This window comes from Myotis yumanensis, unplaced genomic scaffold (assembly GCF_028538775.1).
Source record: "Myotis yumanensis isolate MYYU_CA2020_CCGP unplaced genomic scaffold, mMyoYum1.0.hap1 SCAF_3, whole genome shotgun sequence".
Classification (NCBI taxonomy): domain Eukaryota; kingdom Metazoa; phylum Chordata; class Mammalia; order Chiroptera; family Vespertilionidae; genus Myotis; species Myotis yumanensis.
This window is the reverse complement of record NW_027223754.1, coordinates 138,316,829-138,344,719: the sequence shown is the minus strand read 5'-3', so window position 1 is coordinate 138,344,719 and position 27,891 is coordinate 138,316,829. Positions and strand designations below refer to the sequence as shown.

Genomic DNA, 27,891 nt, shown 5'->3' with positions numbered 1-27,891 from the left:
ACAATCTCAATTTTCATATACCAACCATTCCATTAACACCTCCATTTCATACATTAAAAACCCTCTAATGGCGTCCCAATGTTCTCAGTATAAGGATATCCTTAAAATAGCCTGTAAAGCACCATATGGTTTTTGTCCCAGCCTACACATCTAGTTGCAATCTCATACCACCATCCCTTCCGTTAACTAGCCCTAATGAAAATTTAACCACTTCAATGTATCACATACCCTTCCACCATCAGGTCTATGTGCCTGCAGTTCACTCTCTCTGGAACACTTTTTTTCTCTCGCATTTTTGCCAGTTAACTACTAATCATCTTTCTGTTCTTTTGCTCCAGTTTCACTTCCTTAGGAAATCCATTGTCAGGCACTGACACTTTCCTTTATAGATTCATTTATAAAACTGTTTCCTTACTGTATAAAACTTTATATAACTTTGTTACACACTTTATAAAACTGTTTCAGAATACTTGTTTTAAGGTATACATACATTAGTATGATTGTAATGTCTGTCTCTCCCAATACATGGAAGATACCCATACAAGCAGGGACAATATCTCCATCTACATTGCCCATGAGGGGAAGTTCACTCCTGTAACATAGTTCAGTGTTCACTTCATTACTGAAAAAAAGAAAAGTGACTGAATCTTATTCATAATGAAAACTAACCTTTCTGGTTTGGCTTGTAAGAAAGTGGGTAATTCAAACAGCTGCCAAATACCTGGGAACATATACAAATTCTACAAGCCTTCTTTTTCCCCAACATACTTCATCAGGTTTATTCCAAGCTCATAATATGAAGAATTGTGACAGTCAGAATCCTCGATTATTGACTTTCCATTTATTTCTTAATTACTTCCCCCTTAATCATTAACAGCAGTTGAGGTACTACAGTTTTTTAGGAAAAACTATATTCTCCTAGCAAAAGTTGCATTCTTTGGCTGCTTCCTAGTAACAAATAAAGAAGTGTGTGTACATGCTTGTATACACACACGCACACCATGCCCCAAAGCCTCTTTTCAGCTAAGTCACAGTATCAGAGTTACTGGTCTGAGACACTTAAATGTAAAATAAAGTCTTGGGCACTTTCCCCTTTCCTTTAAAAAACAAACAAACAAATGAACAGCTATTTATATTCTACTTACCATTAATTGCTCCAAACTAAAAATTAGAGTAAGATATTGATTTCATTATGAGTTTCTAGGAATATCTCAACATATATATCTTAACAAACAGATTATTTTAAATTAAACTAAATAAACCAAGTACCTTTTTAAAGTCAGTTGAGTCATCCTTTTCTAGCCTGCTACTGTAAGGTTTTCTTTCTTCTAAGTAACTGTATGATCCAGAGCGACCCAGCAAGGAATCATACCGATCACTAGCTGACGTAGAACTGGTTTCATATCTTCAAAAGATGAGTTTAAGTCAAAATCTTTATTATAGGCTTTCACAACTTACATCAACACACATCCTACTATATATTAACTTGATAGTCCAAATAGTAGATAACATTCTCCCTCATTTGTTATCTAATCAACTTTTATAATATACTTGAGGCCTGGTGCCGTGCATGGGTGGGATCCCTTGGCCTGGCCGGTTATCGGGGCCAATTGGGACCAGCCAGCTAGGGGGAGGGACCACAGGAGGCTGGCCGGCAGTGGGAGGTTGGCTGTGGAAATGCATGGACCACCAGGGGGCAGCTTCTGCATTGAGCGTCTGTGCCCTGGTGATCAGTGTGCATCATAGTGACCGGTCGTTTGGTTGACTGGTCGTAACAGTCGCTTAGGCTTTTATATATATAGATAATAAATGGGAAGTTATTTTTAATACTACTAATTTCCATTTTGGGGGGAAGAGATTCAATATTTCTATATCTAAAAGTCAAACCTGGTTTCACATTATGATAAATTATTTCAAAATTTTTAAATTGTACATTTTTTTTTCACATTTATCCTCTTTGAAATCAGAACATGGCTTACAACTAATGGCGTATTATAATTTAACTAGAGGCCTGAGGCACAAAATTTGTGCAAGGGGCTCGGCCGCCGCCACCACGGTGGCTGCCTTAGCCCCCGCCTGCAGTGGCTTCGTCCGGAAGGACGTCCGGTCTAATTAGCATATTACGCTTTTATTATTATAGACTAGAGGCCCGATGCACAAGATTCGTGCACTTGAGGGGGGGGCGTCCCTCAGCCCAGCCTGCGCCCTCTCACAGTCTGAGAGACATTGGGGGATGTCCGACTGCTGGCTTAGGCCCGCTCCCCATGGCTGCCCTCGGCCCTTGCAGCCCTGGCTTCGCCCAGAAGGTCATTCGGCTGTCTGCTCTAGTTAGCATATTATGCTTTTATTATTATAGATTGGTAGCACTTTTCTTATTTTTAAAGTGGTATATAATTATGCTTTAAAATTATAACATTTTTTATTTGATGAATTAATAACAGTCTATTCAAAGTGATGGATAATAGATCTGTAAATAAGAATTCTCTTCTTATCTGGTTCTGAATTCAGGGTACATTTTCTAATAATGTCTCTACATTTCAACTCAATACAATCATCAGTACATAAAAACTTATTCCTGGTATTACAAGGCTTTGGATAACAATTATGGTAAGAAAAATGGAATGGAGATTAGATTCAAGGAAGTTCTCTAAAAAGATCAATAATTTTGAGCTAGATGACATTTTTTTAGTGTTTGCATGGCTTTCTTTTACTTAAAAGCAAATATGAGAGAAGATTCTGAATACCTAATGAAATAAATTTCTGGTGGGTTTCATCAGACTGTTGTTAATAATGACATAGTCATTATTGAAGTAACTTAGGAAGCTTAGGAAAACTTAAAAGTTATCATTGTTGTAAAGATAAGAAAAATCGTGACTTACTGGGACTAAGAATTAGAAGTAAAGACTTTGACAAAGAACAGTTACTAGGTCATCTAAATTATGGATAGATTTTTACTACTCAAAATATTTTATCAACTTACAAAATCCATAAATATCTAGCCACATATTTTTTAGAGAGAATGAAAAGGAGAAGGTAGTAAAACAAAAGGTAAAACATACCTAGAAATGGAATCCGTCTAGAAAAAAGAAAAGAAAAACAGAGATACTAAATTTTATGCTTCATTAAAGTAACTTGTTGATTAATCAAGTAAATTTAACATAACATAAATACCGTTTTCACACTATTAAACTAACATCTAATTACTATATCTGTTTTAACTTTAACATGGTTGTCCTTAGAAGGAAGTTCAACAACACAGTCACTGTATATTTTTACATGCACAATATTATATAAATACATTGGGCAATTTATGGTCAATTTTTTGTGAATTCCTACAAACTCCACCATATATTATTTTTTTAAACAGAAAAAAAAAAAAAAAATAGACCAAGACACATATCCATTACTGTACCCACTCAGCAGGAAAAAAAAAACATACTTTCATTAAAAATTGTTAAGTTTACTATGTGCTAATTCAAACAACTACTTTTCTCATTTTTCTATTTTTGAGGCAATGACATGAGAAACAAACAAATGAATACCTAAGGTATTTTATATATAACAGTATATACATATTTCATTTAAAATTTACTATCCTGAAAACCCAGCTATATGTCCTTTAAAGTTTAGAAATTAGAGGTAGAAAATCATAATTATTTAAAAAATTTCCAAACAAGTGGTATGCTATATTGAAGTTCCAATAACTCTTCTTATCTAAGTTGTGTAATAATAGTACAAAAATAATCTTACTGAGTTTGGACGGTGTGGCTTAGTGGTTGTGGGCTGGATCCACAGTAGGGGCCATGCAGGAGGCAGCCAATCAATGATTCTCTCTCATCATTGATGTTTCTATCTCCTTCTCCCTCTCCCTTCCTCTCAAAAATCAACAAAAATATTTGTATTTTCCTATTACATTTATCTTCGATTGCACCGTAACATTATTGGTTCCTTTGGGACTGTTTGAATTCTAATTCACAGACTAAGAATGTCTTACTAAGTTGCATTTATTTTTTTTTGCAAAACAGATTTTTCATTTGTTCCCTATTTTCTTTTCTTTTTTTAAAAATATTTTTTATTGATTTCAGAGAGGAAGGGAAAGGAAGAGAGAGAGATAGAAACATCAATGATGAGAGAATAATTGATAGGCTGCCTCCTGCATGCCCTCTACTGGGGACTGAACCCGCAACCTGGGCATGTGCCCTTGGCTGGAATCAAACCTGGGACCCTTCAGTCCCCAGACTGATGCTCTATCCACTGAGCCAAACTGGCTAGGGTACTTGTTTCCCATTTTCTGATGTAAAGCTTTATTTTATTAATTTATTCTTTAGTTATATAACAATAATTTTGAAGTTAAAATTTAATTTTCAAAATATTCAAATTTATAAGTTACTAAGAGTATAGGTATAGCATGAAAGTTCCCACCACAAAAAATTACTTTTGTACCTTTGTGTGGTGATGGATGTTAACTAGACTTATTGTGGTGATTTCTCAATATATACAAACATTGACTTATCATTCTGTACACCTGAAACTAATATGTTATATATCAATTATATCTCAATAAAAAAAGGTGCAGAAATAAAAAAAAAGACATTCAAATTCAGGAGAATATTTACACATAAAATGTGTACATATCAAATAAAAACATCACATCTCACCTCACAGTTTGCACTCTGATTCACTGATTTAAACTTAAAAAATAAAAACTCTATGCAGTTACTGAAATCACTCAAATTTTATTTCTTTTCTTTAAAAAATCATGGTGTTGTCATTGTTTTAAAAATATATATATGTAAATTGTGGTAAAAAAACATAACTTTTACTATCTAAATTAGTTTTAAGAGTATAGTTCAGTGGTAACTATATACACAATGTTGTGCAACAGATCTCTAGAACTTTTTTATCTAGCAAAACTGAAGCTCTACCCACTGAATAACTCAATATATCTTCCTATCCCTAACCCCTGGCTACCACAATTCCACTTTATGTTTCTATGAGTTTGACTACTTTAGATACCTCATATAAGGGGAATCAAACAGTATGTCTTTTTTTGTGACCAGCTTATTTCACTTATGAGGTCCTTGCTCTTTGTGCTCCAAAATCCTTTTCCAAGTAAGAATACCCTTTTAATTTTTCTGATTACAGTGCCATAAGCTCATACAAAAGCACTGCAATATAAAAAATTTCTCTAGCTGCTCTGTCTGTGGAATAGCCTACTCTCTGATTCACTTCTTCACTAATAAACCCTTTCACTTTAAATTCTAAAAAAATAAAAAGTTTCTCTATTAATTTCCCATCCCTCAAATCCCTTAGTTAATTTTTATACACATATCCATGTGAACACATAAAATATCTATCTATGCAAATACATTTTATTTAATCTAGTCCCTACCAACAGACGTTTAGGAGTGTTTTCAGTATTTTGTTTAAAGAGCCACATTGTTATGAACACCACTGTAGATTTATCTTTACACTAGAGGCCCAGCGCACGAATTCGTGCACCAGTGGGGTCCCTTGGCCTGGCCTACGGGACTGGGCTGAAACCGAATCTCCAACATCCCCCGAGGGGTCCCGGATTGCAAGAGGGCGAAGGCCAGGCTGAAGGAACCCACTGGTGCACGATCAGGGCCAGGGAGGGATGCGGGAGGTTGGCCAGCCAGGGAGGGACCACAGGAGGGCTCCAGGGCATGTCAGGCCTGATCAGCCAGACCCCAGCAGCAAGCTAACCTACCGATCAGAGCATCTGCCCCCTGGTGGTCAGTGCACGTCATAGCGAGTGGTTGAGTGGACTTAGCATATCATTAGCATATTACGCTTTGATTGGTTGGACGGCCGGCCAGATGACTGGATACTTAGCATATTAGGCTTTTATTATATAGGATAATCCAGTCACTTTTAGATTTCTAGAACTGAATTGCTAAATTTAAAGGCATAAACTTTTATGCAAGGTTTCTGTATTGTATTGCTAAACTAATCCCCAAAAAGGATACATTTATTACAATCCTAAAATCTTCTATGAAATGCTTATTTCAAAACTATGCCAAATCCGATCATTATTAACCTCTGCAATTTTATTTTATATTATGTCTTTGATTATTAATGAAATTAAGTACATTTTCAAGCTGCTGGCCATTTGTATTCCTTCTTTTGTAAATTGATACATTTTATGTATTATGCCCCCAATTATTTTTTCACTGTCTTTTATACAGTACAAATACTAATCTTTTAAACATTAGAAAAAAAGGCTAAGATTCTTTACTTCTACCTGAGCAAAAAACATGTCTCCATGTTTTAAACATGTCTTATTAAGGGCTTCTTTTCTGACATATTATAGTTTTACATGTTTAAATGATCAAATCGAAAAAAAAAAGTAAATCTCTTAATCTTTTTTTTATGGTTTCTTGCTTAGTGTCACATTTAAATTCTTAATTACTAGTGTCATTTATATGGTAAAAGTATTACCATACAACAGCTTAATGAGAGCAAATCATAATAACCCATGTAACAAAAGCCCCATTTTTGAAGTAATAATAGTATTATGATAAAGTACTTCAAATTCTCTGTGATAAAATTTATTAATTTTCTTTAAAGATATATCCTGAAGGCAGACAGCTTGAGCTTCACATGCAATTCAGAATTTTCAAGATTGTTGAAAAGTCCTTTAGAGATACTAAATTTCTAAACAAATATGAAGAAAATTAAAAAGGCCTATGGCCTTTCCCAGAACATAACTGCATTTTAAAAAAACTAAAATCTGGGTCTGGTAATTTATGAATATTCTTTAGATACTTTCCTTTGCTGAAGGGTACTATTCTATTTTTGTTTTTCTTTTCAACTTTGAAGACTTATTTACATGCAAGAAACTACATCCACCTTAGAGAATACAGTTTGATGAGTTTTGACAGTTGTGTATATCCATAAATTCACTACAATCAAGATTCAGAACATTTTCACTGCCTCTAAAATATTCTTTGCGCACCTTTCCAGTCCTTCCACCCCAGATACCAGCAAACCACTGGTAAGTCTATCGCTAGTATGAAGGTACAGTGTGCAGTAACTGTCTTTCATGGATAAATATAAACACAAAAAGTAATACCTAGAAAATAATACTGCAAAATCCAAAAAATAAAGGTTTTACCTGAGTTTCTTTCTTATTGGATCCCTCTTCTGTATCTGATTGTTGCTCTTGTTCATTTTCATCGCTCTAAAATAGATAGTCAATTTCAAACAGTTGATATTTACATACTTTAGAGCTTTTCTGATTTGAAATGGCCCTTGAGAAAGATCTACCAGGGAAATAAATCAAAAAGTACACTGATTTTTAAATGGACATTTTTTCTACCCTATTTTTCCGGCCTATTTGTCAGCATGGCATCATCCAAGTAGTTTAGCATACATGGTGAAGAAAGGCAATCTACCTAACAACCTCATAATAGGAATGAGGACGCCAGAGGCCTAGCATGAGGAAGGAGATATTCCATTTTATACTGTAACTAGAGGCCACGGCAACTCAGCACTGACTGCAGGACTGACTTCCAGTCGGTCAAGCCTTTGGTCGTTTTGGATGTTACAGACCCTGGGTTTTTATATATTAGGATAGTACTGCATGTACTTCAATCATCAATATAAGTACTATTTAGTCATTCAACTATAATGAGGCAACAAAAATAGTTAAGTCATGATCTTAAGCAAGAAAAGCTGCATTCTATAAGCCCAGCAAGATTTATTCAACAGTGCTAATATGTTTAGGTCATTTATCTATCTGGAAATTCGTTTGGAGTTTATAATACACCAAACAGAAAATCAGTTTCAGCATATTAAAAACCTAGAATCCCAGACTATGGGAATATCCTATTAGAAGGTCTTGAACATCTCAACAAACCTTAAAGGGTTGAAAGAAAAGGGAAATTTGCATTTAAACATATCTGTCTTAGGCTCACCATAAAAACATCACAGGCTTTACAATTAGATCACTCAAGAGTCACACTGGTATAGCTATTTTTAGCTATGTGACTTAGGGCAAACTTATTTTAATTTCTCTGAGCTGCAGTTACCTTACACATAAAAGTAAGGAAATAAACTTTATAGAATTGCTGTGAGGATTAGTGAGAATCTGAACAAGCTATCATTTTGGTAACTAGTAAAAAATTATATGTGAACAGCAGGCTGGGAACAGGAGAAATCAATGCTGCTGCTGCTATTATTACTAATTAATATATAAATATTTTAATTCCATATCATGGACTAATTGTCTTTATATATTGCAGCTTCATGGGAAAAAAAACACAGGAACTGAAAATGAAAAAAGGGGGAAAGCTCTGAGGTCCTGAAAAGTAGTAGCTAAAAAAAGGAACCTACTAATGCAATAGAGCAAAAAGCTGCCCAAGTGCACACTACCCTTTCTTTTTGTATGTTGTATGATAGAGGTGTGGCTATGAAGGGGAAAGGAGGGCTCTGCTTTGCTGGCTGATTAGAACACAATTCAATGCAGGCTCAAATTAAAAAGACAAGTGTTGCCAATATGGATTTCAGGAAGGATCCTTATAATGCCAGAAACTGGAGTTGTAAGGAGGGCTGGTCTGAATAACAGTGGGGGAAAATAAATACTATAGCGTAATAAATACAGCTTTGCCTATTAAACTACTAACATGTAGTTTCTTAGTTATTCAGAAGAAAAAAGAATTTTAAATAGTAAGTTATTCTGTCAGGGTGCTAAGACTGTGGGATTTTATTTTACTGTTATTAAAATGTTACCAGGCAGTCAATTAAAATCAACCATACATTATGTACTTCCTGATGGAGGCTAAAAATACCTTGCCAGCCCTGGCTGGGGTGTCTAGATAGTTAGAGGTAGGCCAGTGCACCAAAGGGGTTTAGGGTTCAATTCCTGATCAAGAGCATGTACCTGGGTTGCAGGTTCGATCACCACACCCCGTTGGGGTGTGTGCAGAAGGCAACTAATGGATGTCAATGTTTCTCTCTCCCTCCCTTCTACTCTCTCTAAAAACCCAATGGAAAAAAATATCCTCAGGTGAGGATAAACAAACAAAAAAACCTTGCCAAAGGAATACTGAATCAGAATCTGATCAATTCTCTACCAGTTGATGGGAAATAGGAAAAACTACACTTCAAGAATATGAGAATAATGAATATGAGAATCCAGTTCATTACAAAGCAATTATAAGGGGAAAAAAAGGGATGAAGGGAGAAACTTACTGATTAAGAGAAACATTAAAGAGATAATCATCATGTATGGTCCTAGTTGAGTCCTAATCAAACAAGCAAAGTATAAAACTACAACAACAAACCATTTATAGCATATATGAATTAAATTTATATTGAAACTGACTGAATATTCAATGTTAAGGATTTAGTGTTTATTTAACAATAAGTCTAATCTGGTATTGTGCTCATTATGTCATAATATTGTGGTTACTATTTTTAATTATTTTTATCCCTTAAAAATATATACTAACATTTTTACAGATAAAATGATATGTCTAAGATTTTCTCAAAATAATATGGGAGTTGGAGAAGTGGTGAGGAATTAGCTTAAATAATGGATAGTTGGGGTGGGATCATTATACTTTTGCATTATTTTTGTATGGTTGAATTTTCCTATATTAAAAATTAAATGAGTCTGGCCAGTGTGGCTCAGTGGTTGAGTGTTGAACCATGAACCAGGAGATCACGGGTTCCAACTGCCTGTCAGGGCACTTGCCAGGTTTCGGGCTCCATCCCCAGAAAGGGGCATACAGGAGGCAGCCGATCAATGATTCTCTCTCATCATTGATATTTCTATCCCTTTCTCTCTCTCTCCCCCTTACTCTCTCTAAAATTAATAAAAACATGTATTTTTTAAAAAATTAAAAGAAAAAAAGGGAAAAATCGAGGTAAAAAAATCAAACAAACAAAATATAAGATAAAACAAATTATATTTGTCCTACACAGTTGTACATTGTATTGAAACAGTATAAATTTCTCCTTAACTGAGCTAATTCATAGTTCTTTTTTCTCCTGCATATGAACAGCAATGCCAGGCATACAATTAGGAATCAGAAAAGAAATGAAATTCTATAGGATCGTTATAATTTGGTAAGTAAAGCACTGCTTCTAACCAGCATCATTGGATGGAAATAACAGTTATGTATTTATCTTATAATCATGTTCATAAAATGGGATTAAATGTAAAGCATCTTTCAAGAACCTCTAAGATGAGAGCAGTTTAGCCATTATACAATAATCAATAGACGTATGCTGAGCTGCAGCTATTATTTTTATTACAAAAGAGCTCCTGCTTTTAACACAAAAAAATCTTAGTAGTTATTAACTACCCTTTATAAAATAAATTTTCCTATTTCATAACTTGGTTTAACAACACATAGTGATGATCTAAAGCAGCGGTTCTCAACCTGTAGGCCGCGACCCCTTTGGCAGTCGAACGACCCTTTCACAGGGGTCGCCTAAGACCATCCTGCATATCAGATATTTACATTACGATTTATAGCAGTAGCAACATTACAGTTATGAAGTAGCAATGAAAATAATTTTATGGTTGGGTCACAACATGAGGAACTGTATTTAAAGGGCCAGAAGGTTGAGAACCACTGATAGCAACTGGTTGAGTGTCACCCCCCTGGTGGTTAGTGCACGTCATAGCAAGTGGTTGAGCGGCCATAGCATATCATTAGCATATTACACTTTGATTAGTTGAACAGCCAAACTTTTATGTACGTTTATGAAATTCTATTTCATAACTTGGCTCAACAACACATAGTGACGATCTAAACAGTATATAAACTGAGGCATATAAGATATTATTAGTATGCACTTTGGAAAAGAAGCATACTAGTCTGGCCAGGTAGCTTAACTGGTTAGAGCGTTGTCTTGATATGCCAAGGTTGTGGGTTCATCTACAATCAGGACATATACAAGAATGAACCAGTGAATACATAAATAAGTGGAACAACAAATCAAAGTTTCTCTCTCTCCCTACCTCCTCCCTAAAATAATTTAAATAGGATTTGAAAAAAGAAGAAGAAGAAGGAGGAGGAGGAGAAGGAGAAGCATACTATCAGGAAATTATATTTTAATAGGTTCTCACATCTTGTGTCCAAAATGAAACTCCAGTAGATCTTCTTTTCTCTCTTGGTCGCCGTCGCTCCCTGATTGACTTAGGCTGTGATTTATCCTCTCCTTCTTTCTCCTCTTCTCTCTTTTCTCCTTCTGTTAAGGATTACAATGCACCACATGGTAGCAATGTATCTTGACAGTATTTTGCAAGGCAAATGTAAAAACAATTCCAAGTCAACCTCCTTTGTGAAGCCTTCTAAAATTCTCTAATCATTATCAAATTTTGCCCCTTCCTATAACACCTGGTTTAAACATATATGTGTATTTCTCTTCAGATACATTCATCAGGATCAAGACAAGAACTGATTTTAATTACTTAATTTTCCTAGTGCCTAAACAAGTTTTGCTCAAAAGATATACTTAGTAATACTTGCTGATCAGAAAATAATTAAATCCTAAGAAGATTCAATTGGGGCTCTTCTGGTAGGAAGATGGTTATTATACCCAAAGTTAACACTTCAAGAAAACAAACAAACAAACAAACAGTTCTTAATGATGGAATAGCTAGCTAGTAGGCATCATAAAACTTTATCAGTTTCTGCTTCTACTATTCCCAGTCCTCATTCAGCAGAATGCAGTATTCATTTCATTTCTATTAGACAGCATCTAAGAGAAAATCAATTTTTCTGGAAAAAAATATTTATCTTTCTTTAAAAAAAATCAATGTAAAAAAATATTAGTCTTAAAATTTGTTTCCTTCCTGGGACAGCTAAAATGGCTTCAGACATACATGCTTAGGGAATACTAGGGCCTTTGAATATGCTTTAAGAAGTACACATATATGGAACAAAAAAAATGATTTTTAAAAGGCTCCTTGTATCATTAGCAAAGAGTCACAGCAAAAGACAACCCAAAATTATAGTATTAAGAGGAGTTTTAAAAATTATTTTTGGAATCAGTTTAGAGCAAAGAGCTTAAATTCCAATGCCTGTAGTGGCAATCCAGGTAATGAAAATGTACAAAGGGGCCAGGAGGGCACTTTTCCAGGGGGGTGGAGGGCTGCTATTATTTGGCTCTAGCCAATTGATGACATGTGAAAATTCAGACCAAGTGATGCCAAATCTTTTAAATATTCAATAGACAATGGAAAACTGAACTATTATGCAAATATACATAATTTTAAATGTTGGCTCAAAATTTTTATAAACATTACTAAAGGCCTGGTGCACAAAATTCATGCACTCAGGGGTGAGGGGAGTATCCCTCAGCCTGGCCTGCGCCCTCTCGCAGTCTGGGAGCCCTCGGGAGATGTCCGACTGACAGCTTAGGCCTGCTCCCCATGGGACATCCTTAGCGTTGCCATGGAGGTGGGAGAGGCCCCCGCCACTGCCACTGCACTCGCCAGCTGTGAGCCTGGCTCAGGGCTTCTGGCTGAGTGGCACTCCCCCTGTGGGAGCACAATGACCACTGGAGGGCAGCTCCTGTGTTGAGCGTCTGCCCCCTGGTGGTCAGTGTGCGTCATAGGACCAGTCGACTACTCTGCCATTCGGTCAATTTGCATATTAGCCCTTTATTATATAGGATGTGTACCTCTCAACTTAGTGGATCAAAAAACTAAAATATCTCAATGACCAACAAAAAAAAGCAGCTGGAAATTAGGAAAAACTAATTTTCTGAAGTCTGTGTCTTACATAATTACTGCTATAATCTCATGGCTAAAACTGTGAAATTTTGCTTTTAAAACATAAAATGCCTATAATTAGAAATAATCTTATTTAGTACCCATCTCTGATTTAAAGTATAAATTAATTAGAATTTAAATAGAAAGTTTATATGCAATAATAGGAAATGTTAATATTGAGCATCAGGATGCCAATATAGCTGAAAAAATCTATTTCTCGAGAAATAAGCATAAAAACTATCAGGGACATTATATGTGTTAAGTGATTTTAGTTTAAATCAATTTCAAAAAATCATGTAAGAGACATGATACACATAACAGGCAATAAATAAATACAAGCACTCATAAACTCATAAACAGTTCTTCTATACTGACTTTTCTACACTGGTAGATACAAAGATATTTGTGGCATCTTAGGTTATAAAGATGTGTATCAATGCCAGTTCACATAATTTTCTTTTGATTTTATACTCTTCTCACTCCCAACCATCTTATCAGGCTCCCAGTTTGGAATATTGTTTCTTTTCTGTTGAAATATTAATTAGAGCCATAACCGGTTTGGCTCAGTGGATAGAGTGTTGGCCTGCGGACTGAAGGGTCCCAGGTTCGATTCCGGTCAAGGGCATGTACCTTGGTTGCAGGCACATCCCCAGTAGGGGGTGCGCGGGAGGCGGCTGATCGATGTTTCTCTCTCATTGATGTTTCTAACTCTCTATCCCTCTCCCTTCCTCTCTGTAAAATATCAATAAAATATATTTAAAAAAAAAAGAAAAGAAATATTAATTAGAAAAACCAATTCAAATGATATGAAGGAAACAAAGTTTTTTCAAAATTTGGTCTTCTTACCTCTTTCATTTTCTTTTGTTAATCCTCGTGAGTAAGCAGAAGTTATACCTACAAGGCTATTTGGCCTACTTAGTTGACTTGAAGCATAGAGTGAACTGCTCATGGTAGAAAGTGAAGAGGATGGAGTGGTTGAACTTGAAGTTGATACTGATCTGTAACGCTGATAAGTCTGTAAAATTTTAGATTTAAAATCCATTTAAAATATTAAACACACTTAAAGACATAGAACACTTAAATTTATTTCAATGAAAAAGTAATGTTCTACTCATGTCAAAATAATTCGGATATCTATTAAAACTCTTTTGAGTATTTTGTATATGGTTTGCTGGCATACAAATCTCCCTTGGATTTTGAAAATCACAGAAATTATTCCTACCATTTTACCTAGCTGTGTCATTGGTATACTATTTACCTCATCATATGTTCTGGAGTACTTTTGCTTATATTCATCTTCTCGAGAGGTTTCTGACTCCTTTTTTTCTTCTTGCTTCTCTTTATCTTGTTTTTCTTTTTCCTCTTTTTCTTTTTCTTCATTTTCTTGTTCTCTGGTTCGAATAGAACGACTTCTTCCTATTGTTTTTTCAGCTTCCTGAAGATCAGTCAATGTCACCCCCTGTACATAAAAATGATAAATTTAATTATGAGGCATTAAAGCTCACTTTGAAGAAATACTGTAAGTAAAGGAAATGTGAATTAAAAGTCAAATATGCATGTTTGAAATTGGTTTGCAAAATGAAACAATTTCTACTTAGCAATTCACATTCATTCTATGAACAATCATCAGAAACAAGCATAATAAAAGAGGTAAAAAATAAAATGTGTAAGAAATTGTCTCTATATCCAACTAAATAACAAAATAGCATGGATGACAAAAATACCATTTTGAATATAAATATTCCCAAAATGTCAGCAAATGAAGAAAAAGCCAAAAAATCAGTTTATATATCAAACTTATATGTATTTATGGTTTTATATATGTATATACCCACAGAGATTTCAGTAAAAAAATAATTTTGAAGGTTAAGCCTTGAAGAACAGGTCAGATTTTAAGAAGTAAAAGTATAAAGACAAAAAAATATGTTAATATTCTAGCAAATAGTTTAGCTTGATATGTGAGTAATGGTAATGCTGAAATAGCTGACCCAGGACTTTGGTGCTCAACTGGGGGAAAAGAAAGACACAAAGGGATATATGGAATATAATTACAGTGGCAAGGAGGAGGTAATGAGATGATAACCAGTCTGAGTGTCATTTTTCTCATACTTGCACAGCAATTATTTAATATACCAAATAGACCCATTTTCCCAAACTCCAAATATTCTTGGAATTCTTTAGTAATTATTAGAAATTACATATGATTAATTCATTTTAACACAGATATTCTGTGCCAGATATCACAATAGAAATAAAAAAATCCTCAATGAGATACAAGGCATATGCTAATTAGATAAAATACAATATTAACAGTGTAATCATATAAAAAAATACTATGAGGGGGTACTAAAACAACTTTTAAAAATATTTTTACTGATTTTTAGAAAGAGAGGAAGAGATGGAAACATCGATGTGAGAGTGAACCATCAATCAGCTGCCTCCCACATACCTGTAGGGACAGAGCCCAAGACCTAGGCATGTGCCCTGACCAGGAACCAAACTGGCAACCTTTTGGTGCAAGGGATGATGCCCCACCAACTGAGCCACACTGGCTAGGGCTAAAGCAACTTTTATCTTTAAAGATTTACTCACATTATATAATGACATGAATATATTTATAGCACAGTAAAAAAGGAAAAGGTAATTTATTTTAAACTTTCATATATTACAAACATTAAATATACCTGTGTTGACCTTCTAGACTGTCTTGCTTGTCTAGATCTTGCTTTTCTTTGGGATTCAGACTCTTCATCTCTAACAGGAGTGAGGTATGATCTACAGTAATATATAATAATCGTTAGTTGGAGATACAATAACTGTGAATGCTGTTACATATGAATGTGTGAGTGAAACATACAAGTTTAGCATTTTTAATATATTTTAAGAAAATTAGTCTTCAGAAAATGGTTACATCCGCTCTGAAATTCAACAATGCAATCTGATAATCTTTTAGATTATATAGAACTAATCATATTAACATATCATATTTTTCAAATTCTTCCTAACTACAGATTTTAAAAGAACAACTATCTCCTTAGCCCCTTTTTGATTCCCTACAACACTTCCTAAGGTCATATCTCAAGTTACTGGCTAAACTCTAGACTGTCTATGCCTATATGGTATAATGGGTAGGACTGAATGCAACCCTCAGGATACAGGATGACTAGTGAGTAAGCAGCACTCCCTGTACTCATGTCCTTGCACATTTATTAATAATGTTTTTTGGCAGATCCATACTCTTGTTCACAATATAAGTACTCTAAAAATTCAAGTGTTTTTATACATGAACTTCTTTAAAATCAGCATTTCTCCTGGGTAATTGATTTTCTGATATAGAGAACTTAGCATTTATTTTCACTAAATCTCATCTTAAAAATCTAAGCCTATGTTCCATTCTGTCTTAGGACATGCATAATTTCAAAAGCATGCAATCTATGCTGTTAAATAATTAAAGAGTTAAACAAATATAAGACAGAGTCTTGCTAAACAACAATAAAAAAACTTCCCTCCAATGACTAGTATTACTTTAGTTTTCTTTTTGTATTGTAGGGCTCTGTCTCATAATTTTCATTCTGTCTATACATCAACTCCCTAGAGTTCTAAGTTTTTAAAAATTAATTAATTAATCTTCACCCAAGGATATTCTTGTGGATCCTAGAGTGAGGGGAAGGGAAGAGAAATGGGTAGAGAGTGAGAGTGAGAGGGAGGGACATAGAGGGAGACAGAGAGAGAGAAGAAAAAAAGAGAGGGAAACATTGATGTGAGAGAGAACGCTGAACCTGCAACCCTTCAGTATATGGGACAACACCTCAACCAACTGAGCCACACAGGCCAGATCTAGAGTTTTAGGTTTTTAGATATAAAAGATACTTCCTATTTTTATAACAATACTAGAGGCCCAGTACACAAAATTTGTGCATGGGTAGGGTCCCTAAGCCTGGCCAGCAATCAGGGCAGATCAGGGCCTTCTGGCTGCCAGCCGGGGACTTCCTTCATTCTGCACCACCTCCTGGTGGTCAGCGCATGTCATAGCAAGCGATCGAACTCTCGAGGGAACACTTTGCATATTGGCCTTTTATATATATAGATGACGAGGAGTTTGTTTGTTGACATTGGTGTTTTAATTTAGAAAATGCTATACATTCTAACATGTCTCCAGGAAGATCACACCATATTGAATGGTTTGAGAAGTACTGAGAGAAGAAACTGGTTTGTGTTTAACTCAGCATTTAAGTAGGGAATACTGCCTCCCCCGCCTTTCTGGTGGTACAACTATTTTTAAAAAAAATATATTTTATTGATTTTTTTTACAGGGAGGAAGGGAGAGGGATAGAGAGTTAGAAACATCGATGAGAGAGAAACATCGATCAGCTGCCTCCTGCACACCCCCTACTGGGCATGTGCCCGCAACCAAGGTACATGCCCTTGACCAGAATTGAACCTGGGACCCTTTAGTCCACAGGCTGACGCTCTATCCACTGAGCCAAACCGGTTAGGGCGATGGTGGTACAACTATTGAATGTGAAAAAGTGCTCCGTAAGACAACAGCTTGGAAATATAGTCCAATGACTATCTCTGCCTCCATTCATTTAAAACTTCTTTATGCACCAACTAACCCTATTCAATTTATTGCTTTTTGTACTTCTACCAAATGAGGAGAAAAAAAGTAACAAAAGGAGGTGAAACCTAAATGTGATGGGAAATCTGGTTAAGCAAAAATTTACAGCAGCCCATATGGCTGCATACCACTTTAGCATTTCATGAGTTCCTATAAAAGTAAACATGAACACAACGCACTGAATTCTAACTACTATTATTTACATGGTCAAAGTTTTCATATTTAATTTTAAATAGGGTAATATGCATTGCCACTTTGCCCTTTTAACCCCATGACAAATCACTAACCAACCATCACTCCCTTCTAAGTAGCCAAGATTCTTTTTAAACAATTTCAAGTGACCATGAAAGTTAATAAATCTATTTATCATATCCAGTTTATTATATTCAGGTTAGAGGGATGAAAGTTAATAGACTTGTAAAATCTGTTCATTTAAATTTCCCATACAACACTTCCTCAAATTAGCATAAAAATCTGGCCTATCAATTTCTAATACATATATTTTCTATATTTGATAGTCTCCATATGTTATTCAGTTCCTTTCTCCATCCTTGGAGTGCCTCTACTCTAAGAGTAAGATGTAGAGAAGAAAAATAGTTCATATATTTTGTTTTTTTATTCCAAAGAGCTGATCATCAAAAAGACAGCAGAATACAGCGAGCTCCATTGATGCCTTAATTATTATCCTAGATAATAAAAGGCTAATATGCAAATCGACCAAACGGTGGAATGACCAGTCGCTACAATGTGCACTGACCACCAAGGGGCAGACGCTCAATGCAGGAGCTGCCCCCTGGTGGTCAGTGCACTCCCCCAGGGGGAGCGCTGCTCAGCCAGAAGCTGGGCTCAGGCTCACTGCTGGCAAGCACAGTGGCGGTGGCAGGAGCCTCTCTCGCCTCCACAGCAGTGCTAAGGACCCCTAGGGAGAGCAGGCCTAAGCCAGCAGCCAGACATCCCCCGACGGGTCCTGGACTGCGAGAAGGCACAGGCTGGGCTGATGTTGTGCACTGGGCTTCTAGTGATACCATACTGTCAGACTGTATCTCTCTCTTTTTTTTAATCCTACCAGAGGATGTGTTTTTTAAATTGATTTTAGAGAGAGAGGAAGGAAAGGAGAGAGAAAAAAATTGATGTTAGAGAGAAACATCAATCAGTTGCCTCTACTACGAGCTCCAACTGGAGATTGAACTCGCAGCCTAGGTATGTGCCCTGACCAGGAACTGAACCCACAGCCTTTTGGTTCATCGGACAATGTTCCAACCAACTGAACCACCTGGCCAGGGCAGACTGGCTCTTTATATAACAACATAGGATATATAAGTTTATTACTTAGTAGTCTTACACTGCTTACAATTTTCTGAGCAACGGAAAGGTTGTTATTTTTAAAGTAAAACTTTTTTTTCCCAATAAATGCAATTATTCCATATATATTTTTTAATTCACTGGCATTTACTGTCTGAAAAACTTATATTTATTTATAATGTTTACATTTTGGCTAGTCAAACAAATTACATCTTTAAAAATCTGTATACCAACCCTTGCTTCACACTTAGCTTTTTTCCTTCCAGAGGGAAGATAAATGGGCAAAGGGAGCTGCCTGAGCAAAAGGAAAATGGTGGAAGAGAGCAGTTATATTGAAGCAACAGTTCAATATGAATCCGTGCTGCAAATACAAAGTTATTAGTAAGATACTGCTTTTTTTTTTAAATCCTCACTTGAGGATATGTTTCTATGGAATTTTAGAGAGAGAGAGAGAGGCAGAGAGAGAGAAACAGAGAGAGTGAGAACCATCAATCAGTTGCCTCCTGTATGCACCCTGGGGATCGAACCTGCAACCTGGGTATGTGCCCTGACTAGGAATCAAACCCGCAACCGTTTGGTGTACAGGACGACCCACTGAACCACCCTGGTCAGGGCAGTAAGGACTATCTTACAGTTTGAAAAGACTATGAAAAATTAGAAATACTTAAACAATAAAAGAATTTGCTATCATGCTCCATTTATCTAAAGCTAGCTTCTCTACTCCACCTTCCCAAAATTAATCCTTTGGAAATCTTAACTAATAAAAACAGGACTCCTCACCCAATCAGATCAATAAAAATAGGGAAATTCTAAAATACGGTGGAATTTAATAGTGTTCATGGTAACTTTTCATAATATCCAAATGTACATAAGTAATAGTACCTAAAGTAGCATAAATGTGTTGATTTATTTGTTTTCAGCCACCATATATTCTTAAATCATCATATATACATTTTGGGGGAAAATTTTTAACCATCTACATTTCAAAAAAATTAATGAAATTTAATTAAAAGACGAACAGAAGAGGCCAACAATGTATTCAAAATTGCAAACAAATACTTGACATGAAACAAAACACAAACATCAATATTACTGCAAACATCATTGAAACAAGGTAAGACAAATTTTCTGTAAGAGACCAGGAAAAATGTCATTAGGCATATTTTGTTTCTAATGCTATTAGAATCTGCTCTGTCCTTACAATATCGCCAAATATTTAATTCTCAATCTTTAATGTCTCCTAGGATTAATCCTAAAAAGTTGAAACTCAACTTTCTATAACAACATAAAAAAATTTGAGATTAAGAATTATAATTTGTTCTTAAACAACATATGATTCTAGGTATATATTCATTAGATATTGTCACTGAAGAATTTTTAAAAGCATGTAATGCTACAGTTAAGAAGGATTCTGGAAGTTAAAAATTATGTAAATCAAATACCTCAATTTACAGAAGAAATTCTGCCCCGTAGAAAATTCTAACTTTAGGATTAAGGCAGAACAAGGAGTAAAAAAAACCAAAGACTCCTAACCCTTTCTCTCCTTGGTGACTCCACCCCATAAAAGCAAAGCACTCAAATTTATTTTTACTTAAGAGAATGATGGATGCCTATGCCTCTCTAATTTTTGTTGGCTGATGGTCTTATTAAGAACACTTCAAATAACCCAAACTGACTTAAATTCATAAAAAAATAAAGAAGGAGTAATTCAAATATGATATGACCTATATAGGTACTCCAATCACAAAATTCAAACCACTTGTAATGGCATTATTAAATTGCATTACAAAAATATATGAAATGTAAATTTAATGACAGAAACTAAAGATGCAATGATAGGAAAGAAAATATTTAACATTAAAAATAACATTTTGTTACTTTTTATATGTTCACCACAAATATTACTACAAAAATCTTACTGTTAGGATGCACTATGAGGCACCAAAGACAAAGGCTGTATAAAACTGTCCATTTATGAACACTATGTGTCAGAAATAAAACAAAGTTAACCTGGTCGGTATTTTACAAAAAAAAATCAGTTATGTAGCTAATTAAATTTTGCAAGAGTGAAATATAAAAAAGGTTACACTTGGCTTCCCACTTTCCTTCTTTCTCAAGAGGAAAAACAAAATTCAAAGCTGGACCTGTCCAGTGTAGTTCAGTGGTTGAGCATGGACCTATGAATCAGGAGGACCTATGTCTGAGTTGCTGGCTCGATCCCCAGTGGGGAGCATGCAGGAGGCAGCCGATCAATGATTCTCTCTCATCATTGATGTTTCTATATCTCTCTCTTCCTCTCTCTTCTGCTCTGAAATCAATAAAAAACATATATATGTTTTAAATTCAAAGCTAGGGACTATGGTATAGCAGAAAGAAGACTGTACTGGTTCTTCTGTAATCTTGGGTGCAGCTTTAGCTCTCACACTAACTAAATAAAAGTGGAAAAGTCCCTTATTTCTGGATCTCAGTTTCCTTCTGTAAATTGAGAAGATATCCTTTCCACATCTATGATTCCACACCACTGACAGAACACAAAATAAATTCATAGCTTCTAAAAATATTTAATTAATGAGTGCCTTCTATATACCAGAATTAAAACTAAGTGAATGAATTAAAGTTAAAATTATTTGGCTTATACATATGCACAAGAAGCCACTTTTCACCAAGAGGATCTTAAAATGGAATTCTCAAAGGTAACAGCAAAAACCGTTTAACATCCATCAGATTTCTTAATAATATGGGGAAACAACGAGAAGAATAAAAAAAACCTGTTTTTGTCATGTTGCATCTGGTTTTCTTTTAAATATATTTTTATTGATTTCAGAGAGGGAGGGAGAGGGTGAGAGCAAGATAGAAACATCAATGATGAGAGAGAATCACTGATTGGCTGCCTCCTGCATGATCCCTACTGGAGACCAGGCCAGCAACCCAGGTATGTGCCCCTGACTAGAATCGAACCTGGGACCCTTTAGTCTGCAGGCCAACACTCTATCCACTGAGCCAAACCAGCTAGGTGCATCTGGTTTTCCATGAGTATGATTATGTGTGGATATATCTTCATTACAAAAATATTTTGAATGAAACCAGCCATTAAAAACAGTAAGATGGCTAAGTAAACAGACAATTGTTTGTCTCAAAGCCTTTTAACAAAACCATCAATTCTGTTCTGGGTGGGTTAGCAAGCCTGAATGCTAATTAATGGCTAACTATATCAATTTTCCTAGTTCTGAGCTGATATAGATTACTTCCTTTATTATCCTAATGGAGAGATGGTGGTCAACTTCACAAGGTTACAGAAACAAAACAAAACAAAACAAACAACTTTCATCACTGGGCAAGATATAGCAGCAGTTCTATTAGGACCTTTACACACCTGCGTCTCTCCCTGACCTCTGATGTGGAGGAGACAGTGCCAGCAGTAGTTGTAGTCAGGGTTGTGGTAGAGGCTGCAGCATTTACAACAGTTGGAGCAACAGGAATGGTCACTGCCGTAGGAACACTGTCCTTTTCTTTTTCAGTACTATCCTCAGCCCACAAACGATTTGAGGTACTATAGCATCACAAGCAGCAACACAAAAAGAGAAAAGGAAAACAGCTAAACAATGAAAGCACTTTCTAGCAGCTGAAAACATGTGACTACAGGGATGGATTTTTTTAAAATACAAGGCAAGACGTTTTTTAACTATGAACCAAAAAGCTCAACCAGAGCTGTCAAAGAGAGAAATTTGTATTTTAAGCAGCCTAATTCAAGGAAAGTTTGTAATTCAGGAATCTAATTTATTTCCCCAGACATGCATCACAGCAACTTTTTGGAACCAATTTTTGTTCGTAAATGATTTTAACATGGTAAATGAAAAAATCCAGAGCCCCACAATTTTCTAAACAAAAACGCATGCACATACGTAAGCACATAGTAAGCCTGAACACAAAGTGTATCTGTGACTCACCTGCTTTGTGTGCCTGCTGAGGAAGAACCCGTTGTAATCTTTGTAGTAGTGCTTGTGCTGGAAAGCAGGCTTTTCTGAAGCCCAGCTGCAGAGGTAACTGTTGGTGTTGATGTGGTGCTTGGAACACTAGAACTAATCAAATCATCTTGTCTTCTACCAAAGGAGCAACTAAAGGAAAGAGTCATATCTCTATAGGATGTGTTTGTATGTGTATTCTATAGTCAATGTCTATACATTTTAAGATTCACAAGGCTAGGGGAAATCTAAAAATTGTGTTCCTAAATACACCACCAGCTCCAGCACCAAGAGTTGCACCTACAACTTGCTAGAGTTTAGATAATTTCACTAAGTTGGTAGTGTATCATTTTACTGCCTCCCCCCCTCCTTCAACAAAATGCAAAGATGATCTGATCTGATATTTTACATTATCTGGAACTGTTCCAGACCATAAGGTCATGTCTGTCTGGGTCTGAGAAAAATACTGTGGTTTGGATTTACTCAAGGAAAGTTAAGACTTTGACATTTTTGAAGAAAACTGTTTCAGCAATGGGTCATATCCTTAGGAGTGATCCATGCCTTATTATATTTCTTTGTCTTTTACTCTATTTTTTGGTTGCTTTTAGCCATGAAATAATTATTTACCCCCCTAGCCCCCCATATAATATTACCAACATTCTGATTCAAAACATTTCCATAGCTCTGAGTCCTAAGACAAGTGAAAAATTTCTAGGTCACCAAATAATGACCAGGTCAATTAAGACACTGATCTATTTCAATTGCTCCAGTCAATTATATAAGGAGCTCCTTTTTCACATGCTACAATCCAAAAGATACTTCATAATATATCAAATTAATTATATATATATACATATATATATATGTACACACACACACACACACACACACACACACATATACACACACACACAGCAGGTCCTCAAATAACATCGTTCGCTCAATGTCATTTCATTATAATGTTGATGAGAAGCCGTAGGAACTTAATTCTTATTTATATTAATCAGCCTAAAGTAAAATTGGTTTCATCATATGACATCTTGCTTAAAGTAGCAGAACCTACTGACATTATGTGAGGACTAAATGTAATATAATAGGAGGGCATCAGAAGGTGCAAAGTTTCACACATTTTAAAATATATTCTGTTTTTCAACGTTTTATTTAAACATCAAATGATATATATTTTTAAAAGCACATTTTCTTATATAATATTAAATTGAGGAATTCAAACCAACTGCCTCATATTTTTATAAAATACATAAAAGTTACTTAAGAATTATATTACTACCTTTTATGATAAGTTGATCCTTCATTAATTGAGCTATTCCTTTTGAGATCATCTTCCCATTTTCTTCTTGTATAGGAACTACTTGTTCGCAAACTTGAAGAGTCTCTGAAAAACAATATACTTCAGATTCTGATAGATAATTTGTAAGTAGGGTTAAGGAAGCTGTACATTAATAAACATTAGTAGAAATAGAAACTAAAAAAAAAAAAAATCCCTAGGGAAAATACTTTGGAATATTTATTAAGAAGTGGAAGTAATTTTAGTTCTAAAATTCTATCCCTAAGGTATAATGCTATTTATAGGGGGAAAATTAAGATGTTTGCAGACATTTAAATTATGATCACAAAATATTAGAAATTTAAATATCTATAGTTTTAGGAGGGGAAGTGGTTACTTTAATTCAACAGATCTACGCTATGGAATATTATGCACTGATGAAAAATAATCTAAGATTGCATAGGAGATGTTAGATAAAAAAAAGTCAAGATACAAAATTGGAGGCTTTAACATGATTACAACTATATTAGAAAGCTCACACTCTATCTGCTGAAAAATAGGAGGAAACAAACTAAATTAAATAGGGCATTTTTTCTACCCTTCTTTTTTTCCCCCTTTTCTGTATGTTTTACATATTTAGAGAGTAAGTACTACCTTGTGACCTCATTTGCCACCACTGTCCCCTCGCTGTGCTCCACCACATATCTTTTTTTCACTATTCATGAACAGAGCAAGCCAGAACTTCCTCAAGAGTCCTTGGTATTCTATTAGGAATACCCTCCCTCTCTTCCCATAACCCATATCCCACATAATTACAACAATGCTCATGCTTTAACTCTCATGCTAGATAATAAAGACTTTATAGGAGAGACAAAGCAAATCATAATGAATCTACCTGTTTTCTTTCTCTTCGATGTCAGATGTACTGGCTAGTCGTCTTGGTATTGTAGGTGCAACATATGCAAGCCTAGTTCCTTTACTATCTTTCTCCTATAAGACAGAAAAAAAACAACAAAAAACCCACAAGTGAAAATAAATGTGTGATAATTATAGGTACTGCCAAGAGTATTTATTTAACAGCCATCACAGTTTATTTTATAGTATTTCCATAGCTAAAATCTAAAATTGATACCTATTAAGAGTAAAGTACTATAAACAATTAAGGAAAGCCTATTCAAACTAATTTTCTTTTCTTTCTCTTTTGATCTAAAATTAGACAGCATTCTAACATAAGAAAAATTCCTCCACATTTTAATGACTCTTTCTAAAACTACTGTAACAGATTACTTAAAGTAATGTAGTATCAGAAGGTAAACTATCCTTATGGTTCATTAATTAAGTCCCAATGACTTAACACTTATGTTATATAAGGTATTATCTTGATATTCTACCCTTTAAAATGTAACAATATAATATTCAAAACAAAATTATTTAAATTATATATAAATATATATCTCCAAGTTTGGTTGAGAGTGTTTAAACAATAACATCTGATACATCCCAACTATATTGGCACCCATATATATGTTGGAAACAATAGGGCAATAAATTCATACAAAATAAAAATATTAAAATTACTTGATGCGAAATTCCAATTCTGAATTTCTGATACAATAAAACACTCCTAAACAGAGAGAAAAAACTCTATGGAAAAAAAGTCCAAGCACTAAAAATGCAGTAGAAAATAAATAATCTAACTATATAAAATAACACTGAATGAACTGTGGTACATTCCATGTGATGCAATATAATACTGCCTTTCAAAATATAGTTATTAAAACCATGAAGACAAAATTGCCTGTGATGTATCAGATGGAAAAGCAGGTAAAAAAGTTGCAGAAACTAGATAAATGCAACTTAGGAGTATAATCACATTCTAGAATAAATGTGTTCTTAAACTTTGGAAAACTTATCTAATAAATAAAATAAACTTGCTCCTTGATATATTTTATGGTAAATTCTCAAGTAAGATAAAGAATTCCTTTATTGAGCGTAGTCTAATCATATGTAATGATTCCATATAGATATTTGTTTAAGGTAGGTACATTTGTATTGACATTAAATCATTAAGTCAGGTGAATTAAGTTGATACATAGATCTAATGATACATAGTAGAAAATCCAAGGGATCTGATGTTGCTAAAAAACAAATCATTAGAGTTTTCATAGAAACCAGATTGTGAATACATTACCTTTTCTTTATTATCCAAAGAGGAGGAAAGCCTGGGACTTGATGCTGAACGCATAACACCTGCAGTGTCTTTTTCTTTCTGAGCCTCTTTAGATGCCGTGATCTCTGCAAGTGCACCATAACTACCAGTCTTCCTAAGTCCTAACCTCCACGATGCAGGAGACTCATCTTTTCTCTCTTCTTCTTTGGAAGAAATTTTTGTAGCTGAGGTTGGAAACTGTTTTTATTATTAAGGAGAAACAAAAAAGAATTATCAAGAGATCATTCCTTAAGCTGGAAATAATAAGTTTACAGAAAAATAAAGTTTAAAATTAGTTAATAGTTTCAAGAATAACACTTTTACTAAGCAGGTTAATGTCTTAGTCAAAAGTGAAAAGATCTAAAACTGAAAAAGGAATGAACTACCTTTCCAGAAGTTAGATTTAGAAAACACACTGCACACTTAATATCACACAGAAAAATTACGCTGCAAATACAGAGAAAAGAAATGAGCACACCAATAAAGACTTAAAACCATGCATCTTTGGAACCAATATTCATATTAAACTTGTTATGTTGTAACCGAACATAAACCCTTGCACATTGAAATGCCTCACCATAGATTTTTCTCCCTTACTGGGCACAAGAACAATGCCAGTTTTGCGCAAGCCCTGCCTCCATGATGCGGGATCTACTGATTCCACCACAGGCATGATAGGAGCAATGAACTCATACTAAAGCCAATTAAAATAAGACAGGTAAAGAGATAGATTGAAAGCATGAAAACAGAATAGGAAGTTATGAAAAAAAACCACACTTTTTTCTTTCATAAAATTTTTTTACAATAAGTTAAAACCCAATAAGTGGGTAATAATCCAATCTTTAAAAGTTACTGAAAACAAGTTCCACTTTTAGCATGAAAAAAAATCTAAAGAATATAATAAACGTCTAAAGCAGTCAAAGGCACATAGAGCAGATAATATTATAGAATGTGAATGAACAAACTATTTCACTTCAAATTTTTTTAAATTCATTTATATATTTGGGTTAAAAATTTTAAATTCAGCATAATCAATGAAAAAGTAATGTGACATCTTCTAGTTACAATTTTTCTTTTAAATATATTTTATTGATTTTTTACAGAGAGGAAAGGAGAGAGAGAGAGAGTTAGAAACATCGATGAGAGAGAAACATCTATCAGCCGCCTCCTGCACATCTCCTACTGGGGATGTGCCCGCAACCAAGGTACATGCCCTTGACCAGAATCGAACCTGGGACCTTTCAGTCTGTAGGCCGACGCTCTATCCCCTCAGCCAAATCAGTTTCGGCAGTTACAATTTTTTTCAGTAATATTTTAATATCATAACCTTATATTTACTGTTTGATTTTTCCACTAAACATTAAACATTTTAACTAAAAACTTTTTTTGGTACAAATATTAATTTCATTTCCAGGGCTTTCTTTCTAACAGTCCTAAAAATGAAACATCTGTTATCTTTAACTAGTTCACATCATCAACTTCACTTACAGAATTTAAATATTCAATCACAGTGAAATACAGATGGTGAATATGCAACTAAATAGTTGCTGCAAGCATAGGATATGACTATTTAAAAAAAATCACTTCTTTCATATTTACTGCCAAAATCTGCTATAATTAGCAGATTAATAGAGCTTGCTGAAGCACCCATGATGACAGAGGGCCATTTCACCAGACAAAACTGTTATAAGATACCTCTGGTACTTCCAGTAGTTAATTCCCATCAATAGGGATGAAAACAGACATATGATATACAACATT

At 34.8% G+C, this 27,891-nt stretch overlaps 1 protein-coding gene across 8 annotated transcripts in view; it reads right to left on the bottom strand.

Annotated features, from left to right (window-relative positions):
• PPP1R12A (protein phosphatase 1 regulatory subunit 12A) overlaps positions 1–27,891 on the bottom strand; it is a 149,076-nt gene that overhangs the window by 12,630 nt on the left and 108,555 nt on the right. For 4 of the 8 annotated variants that reach the window (XM_070409663.1, XM_070409664.1, XM_070409662.1 and 1 more), the window contains exons 10-21: positions 26,113–26,328; positions 24,817–24,911; positions 23,925–24,029; positions 22,622–22,789; positions 22,048–22,224; positions 15,439–15,529; positions 14,013–14,213; positions 13,601–13,769; positions 11,105–11,226; positions 7,139–7,204; positions 3,060–3,076; positions 1,270–1,405 (exon numbers count right to left, since the gene is read on the bottom strand). In XM_070409663.1, coding sequence (XP_070265764.1) covers positions 1,270–1,405; positions 3,060–3,076; positions 7,139–7,204; positions 11,105–11,226; positions 13,601–13,769; positions 14,013–14,213; positions 15,439–15,529; positions 22,048–22,224; positions 22,622–22,789; positions 23,925–24,029; positions 24,817–24,911; positions 26,113–26,328 — 1,563 coding nt within the window. The remainder of the gene's footprint in view (positions 1–1,269; positions 1,406–3,059; positions 3,077–7,138; positions 7,205–11,104; positions 11,227–13,600; positions 13,770–14,012; positions 14,214–15,438; positions 15,530–22,047; positions 22,225–22,621; positions 22,790–23,924; positions 24,030–24,816; positions 24,912–26,112; positions 26,329–27,891) is intronic. The other 4 variants (XM_070409668.1, XM_070409666.1, XM_070409667.1 and 1 more) reach the window with 3 other exon arrangements.